The sequence below is a fragment of the Eubalaena glacialis genome, chromosome 4 (assembly GCF_028564815.1).
Source record: "Eubalaena glacialis isolate mEubGla1 chromosome 4, mEubGla1.1.hap2.+ XY, whole genome shotgun sequence".
Classification (NCBI taxonomy): Eukaryota; Metazoa; Chordata; class Mammalia; order Artiodactyla; family Balaenidae; genus Eubalaena; species Eubalaena glacialis.
The window spans coordinates 170,768,403-170,780,434 of record NC_083719.1 but is presented as its reverse complement, the minus strand read 5'-3'; the positions used below and the strand labels follow the sequence as shown (position 1 = coordinate 170,780,434).

The window sequence follows — 12,032 nt, the reverse complement described above, 5'->3', positions numbered from 1 at the left end:
ACAAGTTCAAAATGGATTAAAAGGACTTCCTTAGTGGCACAGTGGTTAAGAATCCTCCTGCCAGTGCAGGGGACACAGGTTTGAGCCCTGGTCCAGGAAGATCCCACATGCCACGGAGCAACTAAGCCCGTGCGCCACAACTACTGAGCCTGCGCTCTAGAGCCCGCGTGCCACAACTGCTGAAGCCCGTGTGCCTAGAGCGCGTGCTCCACAACAAGAGAAGCTGCCACAATGAGAAGCCCGCGCACCACAACAAAGAGTAGCCCCCACTCGCCGCAACTAGAGGAAGCCCGCGTGCAGCAACGAAGACCCAACGCAGTCAAAAATAAATTAATTTAAGAAAATAACCAAAAAACCAAAATGGATTAAAGACTTAAATGTGAGACCTGAAACCATAAAACTTCTAGAAGAAAACATAGGCAGTACCCTCTTCAATATCAGTCTTAGTCATTTTTTTTGGATATGTCTCCTCAGGCAAGGGAAACAGGCAAAACTAAACAAGTGGGACCACATCAAACTACATAGTTTTTGCACAGCAAAGGAAACTATTAACAAAACAAAAAGACCACCTACTGAATTGGAGAAGATATTTGCAGATAATATATTCAATAAGGGGTCCAAAATATACAAAGAACTCATACAATTCAACATCAAAAAAAAAAAACTTGATTAAAAAATGGGCAGAGGATCTGAGTAGACATTTTTCCAAAGAAGACATACAGATGGCCACCAGGCACGTGAAAAGATGCTCAACATCACTAATCATCAGGGAAATGCAAATCAAAACTACAATGAGATATCACCTCACACCTGTCAGAGTGGCTATTATCCAAAAGACAGCAAATAACAAGTGCTGGTGAGTCTGTGGTCTGTGGAGAAAAGGGAATCCTTGTGCACTGTTGGTAGGAATGTAAGTTGGTGCAGCCACTATGGAAAACAGTATGGAGATTCCTCAAAAAATTAAAAGTAGAACTGCTGTATGATCCAGCAGTTCACTCTGGGATATTTATCTGAAGAAAACAAAAACACTAATTATAAGAGATACATACACCCCTATGTTCATTACAGCATTAATGAACCAAGATATGGAAGCAACCTAAGTGTCCATCAGTGGATGAATGGATAAAGAAGATGTTGTCTGTGTATGTGTATATTATTATTCAGCCATGAGAAAGAAGGAAATCCTACTGTTTGTGACAACATGGATGGGCCTTGAGGACATTATGCTAAGTGAAGTAAGCCAGACAGAGAAAGCCAAATACTGTGTGATTTCGCATATATGTGGGATCTTAAAAAGCCAATGAACAAACATAGCAAAACTGAAACAGAATTATAGATATAGAGAACAAACAGGTAGTTGCCAGAGGAGAGGAGGATGGAGAGAGGAAAGAAATAGGTGAGGGAGATTAAGAGGGACAAACTTCCAGTTACAAAAATAAATGAGTCAAGGGGATGAAATGTACAGTGTGGGGAATACAGTCAGTAACTATGGAATATTATTGTGTGGTGACGTATTGTAATAGACTTTTTGAAATGTATAGTAAAATCAACTTACACTGTTGTGTTTCAGGAAGTAACATAGGGCTGTAGGTCAGTTATACTTGAAAAACAAACAGAACAAGAGACCAGATATGTGGTTACCAGAGGTGAGGAATCAGGGGAGGGGAGATTGGATGAAGACAGTCAAAAGGTACAAACGTCCAGATATCAGGTAAATAAGTACTAGGGGTGCAGTGCACAACAGGATAAAGATAATCAGCACGGCTGTGTGTTATATGTGAAAGTCATTAAGGGAGAAAATCCTAAGAGTTCTCGTCATGAGGAAAAGGTTGTCTTCTATTTCTTTAATTTTGTATCTGTATGAGACAATGGATGTTCATAAAACTTACTGTGATAATCACTTCATGACGCATGGAAGTCAAATAATTATGCTGTACACTTTAAACTTACACAGTGCCGTATGTCAGTTATATCTCAAAACTGGAAGAAAACATAAGTACTTATATTAGATTTCTAATTATTTTAAAGTTATATCTAATGGATGGTATTAAACTTTGGTGATAAAGGTACCTGGATACCAAGCTTCAGCTGACTAGTCTTGAGATCTGAAAGTAGACCTTGCTTTGCCTTACAGATCTCTAAGTGCATTATGGGATTGTCAGCTGCAGCTAGATTGTATTCTCTGATACAGCAAGTATCATGTTTGGTGACGCTTACGGTTTTCTTTCTAATTTTAGATTTTCTAAAGCAGTGTAGCATCACTTGGGAACTTGTGAGAAATACTGATTCTTGAGCCCCAACCCTGCCAAATTAGAAACTGGTGGCTTGGCCTGGTATTCTGTTTAAATCCTCCAAATGATTCTAAATTTGAGAAACATAATAGATTATACCACTTTTATAGAAGTAGCAAAGCTCAACTCAACCCCTTTATATAAATTCTCCAATTTTGTCCCCTTTATTCAGATCTGTTTATTTTGATTACACCGTAATTTAACGGATGTAAATTTTATTTTATCATGGAAGTGCTCACAAAATTTTAGGGTTTCATTTCTAGATAGCCACAGTTGTATTTAGAGTGGTATTTTATTTGATTCTAATGAAAGTTTACTCTAAAAGTATCATTTAGGCAACTGTACACATCTATTTGGTAGGAATTACGTTCCTTTCTTTTCAATTAATCATTTGTAAAAATGTTATACTCTTAGGTGGATGCTCTGCGGTTGCGTTTGGAAGAGAAGGAAACCATGCTGAATAAGAAGACAAAACAAATCCAGGACGTGGCTGAGGAGAAGGGGACACACGCTGGAGAGATCCATGACCTCAAGGACATGCTGGATGTGAAGGAGCGGAAAGTTAATGTCCTTCAGAAGAAGGTGAGGTGCAGGTGTTCTGAGCCCAGGGCCCCGCATCAGACCCACGTCCTCATTCCTACCACTGAGTTGTACCTAAGTGCTATCAGAGTTTCTCTCTCATTCCTCTGTTTATATTTTTGCAGGTCGTAATTGAAACCATTGCTGCAGGAGGTAGATTGTGAAAACTGTTCTGTATATTCAGTTTTTAAACTTTCGAAGTAAACACTGTTTGGTATCTTCAGTAGTATTTTCCATGCTACTGTCTCTGAAAAGTGCCTTGTAAATTGCCAGAGTATTTGCATTGGCATTCTCCTACCTCTCCTAATCTTCTATCTTGTATGGCAACTGTAGGGCCATGAATTAGCGTAGTACGTGGGCCGGGATTCTTGCAAGACTGCAATTTTGAATAGAAACACATGCTACTATAATGACATCTAATCTACATATGTCAAGGAAAGGAAGACTTTCTTTCCTATTTTACCTTAATCATAACTGGAAAGAGGCTAACACTGTAATAAATAAGGGAAGTACTAATAATTGTCTTCCCCTCCCCCTTTTAGCTAAATTAAAGGGTACCTTTGAGATAATAGTTATAGTAGACACTGGTATTTATTGTTCTTCTCCGCTGAGGGGATAGATCAGAAATATTTGACATTGTCCCAGTTTATTTTTCACCTCTAACAATAGCCCAGGAATAAAACTCTCTTCACTAAACCTCAAATTCAGCTTTTCTTTTGTGTACAGAGGACCATGTTCAATATTTGTCCTCTGTTAATTTGGTTTTCATTTGCTTTCAATGAGTAAACATAAAAATTTGATCACTCTAGATGGGTGACTGTAGTATCTTGTTAGTGGATGCTACTTTGTTTTACATTTTTATACATATGTTCTTCTCACCTTACCCCCAACTGCTCACTTCCCCTTACCCGTTTCTTGTATACGCTTCCAGGCACGGTTTACATATACACAGGCAAATACGTATTCTCTTTTTTTCTGTTTACCTCTTTCTGTGTTCTTCCATAAACATTTTATGCATAATCCATATAAAGCAAAAATGTTTCTCTAAACACAAATGTTACCATTCATTTATTTCCCTTTCCTTTCTTTTTTTCCCATTAATATATTTTGAAACTTCTTCCGGGGCTTCTTCATTGTTACCAACAGCACCTGTGTGGATGCGCTACGGTTTATTACAAGGTTTCCACTGATGGACAGTCTGCTTAAAGTTTCTGCTGTTATGTAAAATGATGCTGCATTTTAAAAATGTGCATATTTAGTTTATTCATATGTGAAGTATATTTCTAGGTAAATTACTTAAAGTAGAATTGCTGGGTGAAAGGATATGCGTTTGTAATGTTGGTGGATTTTGCCAAGTCACAAGTACATTGGTTAGAACCCAAAGTTTGTTTCAAACTAATGCACGTCTTATTTTTAACTAGATAAACATTTAAAAAAGTTTTTAATAACTGTGAACAGGGGTTTGAAGTTAGAAATAACGCCTCATTATCCTGGAATAATCATAGTTTGTAAAAATAGAGTGGCAGCACTTATGTTAGCCACTTTATATCTGTAATCTTGTTTAATCCTTGCAACTTTTTGGTAGTGGATTTTAGATCTTGATTGCTCTGTTATAATCAGTGGCTAAATTTTTAGGCCATGACACATAATAAGAAATATATGTTACATTAATCTGTATCAACATATAGTATACATGCTTAGAGGTACAGCTAAAACAAAATTTTCATAAAATATACTCTGAACTATCTTCTCCCATTTCTTAAAGGAAATAGAAAAATGTTAGTCCCAATCCATTAAGTTATTTCAGTACTCACTAACACTTTTATACCTTGGTATCCATTCTCCCATGCTCCCCTTTCCCGCCCCCCAAACAAAAACAAGCCCCAAACCAACAAAGTCCGAGACATATTACATAATAAGGGAGGTTCAAATTTGTACAAATTTGTTTAGCTAAAAAAGTGGTAGCTTCAGGTTTTGTCACAAGGTTGGTCTTATTCCAAAATGCAGCTTTTCCCATGACAACAACTTTCCTGTTGGGAGGATTAGACAGTAGTATGTGTTGAAGCTTTTTGACACTACAGGACATCATACAAATATGACATGTATTATGCTTTGTCTAGTCTCTTTGCCTTTCGCCGTGGAGGGCCAGTGGAGTAGGCTCTAGAGGGCCGGTAATTGTGCTCTTTTTAGTACACTAGCTGCCTCACTAATTTGTCATGTTATAGACTTTGATTTGTCTTAAAACAGTTATCAAATAGGTAGCACAGGTACTTTCAAAACTGATTTAGATTATTACTGCTTCTTTTAAGATAATGCCTCTATACCTGTCATTTTCAGTGCTTAGAGCCTTTCTGTTCTGCCTACTTACTTTGTTGTAGAAGTTGCTGTACTAACATCATTAGACTCAACGTTCGTGATGTGTTTCCTGGACCATTGTTTGCTGATAAAATAGAAATAGCTTTAATTTTTGGATCCACGTAAAATAAACCAGAAAACACAGTAAGTTTAGAGGCAGTTAAAGGTTCTCAAGAGAGCTATAGTTATTTTTATTATGGCTTTCCTTTCTTGAGGTGCAAACATCCCCTTGCTCCAGGATTCTATGAGCAAGCTTGATTTTCAGGTGGTTGACAGAGGGGAGCTGGCTGAGTGCGAGACTGGGGGTTGAGGGAGTAGAGTGAACTCTGATGAGCTGGACTGTGGTGATATGGTGGCTTCCGGAGGCCGTGTGAAAGGTGATGAGCCACACGGACAGGATGTAGAAGGCACCATCTGTGGAGTAGATCATGTAGGAGATCTGGGAGAAGAGCGACAGGATGGAGATGAAATGGCCCAGACACTGGTGACTGTGGAGGCCGCATATCTGGCGTTTATTGTACTACAGGATGTTGGTGATGGCCAGTACACGTCCACAGCAGTGATGCAGAGATGCACACAGCACGTGATTCCAGAAGACAGCCAGATGTCACATAGGATTTGGCCAAAGTTCCAGGTGTGGGTGATGGTATATGTGATGCAGATGGCTATGACCAAGATGAAAGCCAAGAGATTGGTCTTGGCCAGGGAGCCAGTGAGATAGTTGGCTGGCGTGTGGAGCTTCCTGGTAAGGAAGACGGTGAGAAGCACAAAGGCTTTGGTGAAGACTTTGGTCCATGTGATGATGGAAAGGACCTCAGCAAGAGAGATCTTGCGTTCCTGGAAGGTCCCAGATCCCAAGCCTCTGGGGTTTCTGCAGCATTCAGGATCTGTTAGAGGCCCCCAGGAAGAGGCCTTCTGCTGACGGGTTTGGAGGGGGTATTCTAGGTGGCTCTCTCCGTACTCATAGCTCCTTCTTCCACAGTTGTCTTCCCCACAGAACAAGGGCGTCCTTCCATTTCACACTGGAGGGCGACATTTATCACATGAATAGACACAGTGAAAAGACCCCAGGTCTTACTTGTATTAAGAACACGGAGGTGACTCAGCTGTAATCAAAGATTGTTCTAACTCAGACGAATCCCAAGGTTTCTCACTCTTCTGGAACTCTGGTAGACACATGCTGAATTTGTTAGATAATCATCAGGTTACCCACCAGTGTGGACAGAGCTCTGCAGGTCTTGCTTTTGGCCTTTGGGCTCTTTCCAAAGGCTTGAGGCTCTTACTGTTTGGTGATGTATTCAGAATTTCCCCCACTCTTTTCTATTTTGAGAAGATTCTGAATTTCAGGTTGTCTCCTGCGAACTTTTAAAGCTAGAGCATCAGCCGATTAAGAGAAGCAGTTCAGTCAACAACCCACAGTTTTCCCAGGTTAATCTTGACACATAATGAGGTACTTGTTTTGGTTCCTTTTCCACTGATCATTTCTGAGCCGGGAGAGAGAAATGTTCCAGTTACCAAGACTTGAAGAATGCGTGAGTGCGGAGAACACAAACAAATGGCTCGCTGTGAGTTCCCCAAGAGGAGCACGGGGTCAGCAGCCCCTCCCTGGCCACACGAGTGCTGTGTTTGCTGTGGTGCGGCCCTTCCCTCTTCCTCCTTGCTTGTCACCTGGTTTTGTCCCACCTTAACTACAACCCCCAGCCGAGCACCTTCCGCTGGGCTCTTCCCGTCCCTATGCCTTTGAGATGCCCCCTATTGCTTTCTTGTTGTTGTTGTTAAATTAACAGGCTTTATTTTTAGGGCATTTTCCCATTTACTCCCTGCCCACAGTTTCCCGTTATTAACATCTTGCATTGGTGTGGTACACGTGTTAAAATTGATGAACCGATATTGGTACATTATTATTAACTGAAGTCTGTAGCTTACAGTAGGTTTCACTCTTTGTCTTGTACAGTTCTGTGGGTTTTGCCGAATGTATAATGACATGAATCCACCATTACAGCGTCATACAGAGTATCTTCACTGCCCTAAAGATCTCTGTGTTCTACCTATTCATCGCTCTCCCAGCTCGCTACCATGGATGTTTTTACTGTTTACAGTTTTGCCTTTTCCAGAATGTCATGTATTTGGAATCATACAGTATGCACCCTTTCCAGGACTTGTTTCTTTTACTTACTATATGCATTTAAAATTTCTCCATTTCATTTCATGGCTTGATAACTCACTTCTTTTTATCGCTGAATAATATTCTGCTGTCTGATGTACTATAGTTTATGTAATTACCTGCAGAAGGACATCTTGGTTGCTTCCAATTTTTATCAATTATGAATAAAGCTGTTATAAACATTCACATACAGGTTTTTGTGTGGACACAAGTTTTTAACTCATTTGGGTAAATACCTAGGAGCATGATGGCTGGATATATGGTTAGACTATGTTTAGCTTGTAGAAACTTCCCCTATATTGCTTTTTGTTTGTTCGTTTGTTTTTGACTGCGTCAGGTCTTAGTTGCAGCATATGGGCTCTTTCGTTGCGGCGCACAAGCTTTTCGTTGCGGCGCGCGGGCTTCTCTCTAGTTGTGGCATGTGGGTTTTCTCTCTCTAGTTGTGGCGCATGGGCTCCAGAGCGCATGGGCTCTGTAGTTTGCAGCACACGGGCTCTCTAGTTGAGGCGCGTGGGCTTAGTTGCCCCGTGGCATGTGGGATCTTATTCCCCCGACCAGGGATCGAACCCATGTCCCCTGCACTGGAAGGCGGATTCTTAACCAGTGGACCACCAGGGAAGTCCCTATATTGCTTTTTAATTGGGAACTTTGAAACACATGAGCTTTGCAAAACGTGTTATACACTTGAGTATTCTTTTTTTTTCTTGGTCCATGTGTATTAATGTTTTGGCATGCTGTAAATCCCTGGGTTATTCCCACTGTAGATTGTTGCTGTAACTTTGCTACTAACTTCTAGTGTGCCCACAATTATTTTTTTAATAGAAAAAATAATTCTGAAGTATACTTTGGGGGAGAGTGTTGTACAATCATTGTAAAAGTTTAGCCTCTGAAACGTTTTTTGTCTAATTTTTATGCATAATGTAGAATCACTAGTATATTTGAAATATATTTGTTTTGAAATATTTGAAATATTGATTAAATGTACTCAACTGTTTTAAAATCTAGATTTTAATGCACTAAGAAGGGGGTCAAAGGGTGCAAACTTGCAGTTATAAAGTAATTAAGTCCTGGTGTTGTTACGTATGGCATGGTGACTAAATATAGTTAACAGTACTGTACTGCATGTTTGAAAGTTGCTAAGAGAGTAGATCTTAGAAGTTCTCATCACAGGAAAAGAAATTTCATAACTATATATGGTAACAGATGTTAACTAGACTTACTTGTGGTGATATTTTGCAGTATAAACAAATACTGAATCATTATGTTGTACACCTGAAACTACACAGTGTTACATGTCAGTTATACCTCAATTAAAGAAAAGACACTAAGAAATGACAATGTGGATTAAAAAATTAGCTAGTTTTAAATTATGAAAGTAATATATTTTCAAGGTAAAAAAAAAATTCAAGAAGTACAGAAACATATGAAATGAACTTATCTTTTCTCATCCTTTGACCCTCTCAGTGCAGCTCCTTAGAGATGTAACTTGTTAATAATTATTTGTATACTCTTCTATAAAATATCTATGCATATATAGGCATACGTATGTTACACACCATTTTTAAAAAAAGACAAGTGGGATCATACTTTTTTATTCGTTTAAAAATAAACGAAAAAAAAAAATAAACGTATTTTTGTGTCTTTTTATACGTAGCTTTATCTCGTTTTTAATGTCTGCTTGGTTTTCGGTGTCTTACTTGCACCATAATTAACTGATGTCCTATAGCTGTATAAGTAGATATTTATAGGGTTTTTTCTTGTTTATATATTTGTTATAGTAGCATAACAATTAATGACATAAACATACCTCATTCATGAATTGATATTGTATGCATCTAAAAAAATTGATGGATGCCCAGTTCTCCAAAAAGCTTGTGCTTTTATATATTAAGATGAGTTTCTGCACAGCTTCATCAGACATTTGTTGCCAAACCTTTAAAAATTTCCACTGACCTGGTAGATAATTTAAAAATACCTTCTTTCTTCCTTCCTTCCTTCCTCCCTCCCTCCCTCCCTCCCTCCCTCCCTTTCTTCCTCCCTTTCTTCCTCTCTCTCCGCGCCCCCATTTATTTATTTATTTATTTATTTATTTATGGCTGCGTTGGGTCTTTGTTGCTGTGCGTGGGTTTTCTCTAGTTGCAGCGAGTAGGGGCTACTCTTCGTTGCGGTGCACAGGCTTCTCATTGCAGTGGCTTCTCTTGTTGCGGAGCACAGGCTCTAGGCGCACAGGCTCAGTAGCTGTGGCTTGCGGGCTCTAGAGCGCAGGCTCAGTCGTTGTGGCACACAGGCTTAGTTGCTCCGCGGCATGTGGGATCTTCCCGGAACAGGGCTCGAACCCGTGTCCCCTGCATTGGCAGGTGGATTCTTAACCACTGCGCCACCAGGGAAGTTCCAAAAATATCTACTTTCTTGCTTAATATTTATTTAAATTTGAGTGCATGTTGAGCATTTTTTCGTAGGGTTTTCTTCGTTTTGAAGCTACATATTCATGTCGTTTCTACCTTTTTCTATTAGATGGTTTATTTTTTTCCCTTATTGATTTATAGGGGTTCCCTAGTAAGTGAATTGGCCTCTTTCCTCATGTTTTACAAATATATTTTCTTGTTTGTCATTTTCTTTTTTACTTCCTTTATGGTATTTGTTTTAGAATTTATGTGTCAAATTTAGTTGTCCTTTCCTCTGTGTCCTCTCAATTTTCGGTCATGCTCAGAAAGTCCTTATGCCCACCAAGGTTATTAAGTAATTCACGCATGCTTTCTTCTGGTACATTTAAAGTTTCTTTTTTCTGTATACCTAAAAATTGTTTTATAAAATTTGTATATTGGCTTTAATGATTCAGCTTTTTCTTCTTAAATGTGGCCAGTCATCATTATAATATTTATTAAATAATCTACCTTTTTCCTCCTGATTTGAAATGCCAAAAATAAATTGTCATTTAAATCTGGGCCTGTTTCTGGTCTGTTCCATTTATCTGCCTCTGTTTCTTTGACTGCTTTTTATGAAAAATATTTAGTTTGTTTATAATTCCCCTTCCTGATTTTTGTTGGTAAGCTTTGTTGTCTTTTGCTGAGTCCACAGTGCTTTTCATATTTACATTGTGTTGCTTTTTGAAGAGGAAAAAGTCTTTTCTGTAATCGTGATTCATATTGTTTAGCCTTTATTTCTGTGTTTAAGTGAATTTAATGTTTACCACTGTTTGTAGCACCATGGCTTACCTGTTCCCAAGGTTTACATTTCGTTTAATTCTTGGTTCCCCAAGAACTCCTTTGAACACTTTTTCAAGAGTGGTCCTGGCTGCTTGCTTTGTTTTTTTTTAAAGTGTACCTTTTTATTTAAGATTTTTTTTTTTTTTTTTTTTGGATGTGGACCATTTTTAAAGTCTTTATTGAATTTGTTACAGTATTGCTTCTGTTTGATGTTTTGGTTTTTTGGCTGCGAGGCATGTGGGATTTTAGCTCCCTGACCAGGGATTGAACCTGTACCTCCTGCATTGGAAAGTATAGTCTTAACCACTGGACAGCCAGGGAAGTCCGCTGGGTGCTTGCTTGTTGACCATGCATTTATATTATCTTTTTACATTTTATAATTTAATTATTTGTGAGATTCAAAAAGCATAGAGAATAACATAGTAAGTAATGGTAATTACTCAACTTGGGAAGTAAAATTTCAAACAGAGTCAAAGTTCTTTGGCATATCTTTTCTTGAGAGTATTCCCCTCCATTCTCTCGCAGAAATAAACGCTTGCTTTGGTGTTTATGCATGCACCCGTATCTTAGGTCAGGATGCATGTTTTTGTACAACCTGTGTATGTGTTAATAAAATTTATATAAGAGGAAATATACATGGCAAATAAATATGAAAAGTTATGTACCCTCACTGTAATCAGTGGAATGTAAAATAAGACCAGATTAAGAAACCATTTTATACTTAGCATTGTAAGCTGTGTTCGCAAAAATTAAGAAGTCTGACAGTATCAGGTGTTGGTAAATGTGGCAACTGAATTTCTCACACAGTGCTGTTGGGTTTTTAAATAGGTACAACTATTTTGGAAAGCACTTACTAAACATAAGGGTACCCTGCCAGATACATACACTGTAGATGAACTCCAGGATGTATGTAAGAATGCTCATAGTAACCTTGTTTGGATTAAGGAAAAAACCAAAACAGAACTGAGGAAATACTTTGCAAATGTTTATTGACAGAATGATTGAGTTAGTAAGTTGTGGTATAGTCACACAGTGGAATTTATTATTCTTTTCGTTTTAGGGCAAGGGAATATTTAGGATAAAAATTCAGCAAAGTTATTTCTTCTGGAGGTAGGGAAGGGAAGAGGGTTGGGATAAGGAAGAATATATGAGTATCTTAAGTAGTTTAGGTAATTCTCATTCTTACGATGGGTAATGCGTTTGTGTGTAATTTAACATACTTCATAACATATAGATACATATTTATATTTGAAATATATTTAAAATACCTGGAGGCAGATTTACTTCTGTTTAATTTGCTGGTACATGGGTGCTTATTATATACTTTATATGTTTCCTTTTGTTTGAATATGAATAATAAAAATGCCTAGAAAAAACCTTCTCTGTACCTACATATCTATCGTTATTGAGAAAGAATTTTTCCTGTGTTTTACTTTA

At 38.3% G+C, this 12,032-nt stretch overlaps 1 protein-coding gene across 1 annotated transcript in view; it reads left to right on the top strand.

The window, feature by feature from the left end:
• The window catches only part of LOC133091154 (ELKS/Rab6-interacting/CAST family member 1-like), a 115,554-nt gene that overhangs the window by 58,311 nt on the left and 45,211 nt on the right, over nt 1–12,032 (top strand). Inside the window, 1 exon segment of the mRNA XM_061190112.1 lies at nt 2,706–2,873. Within this exon segment, the coding sequence (XP_061046095.1) occupies nt 2,706–2,873 (168 nt within the window).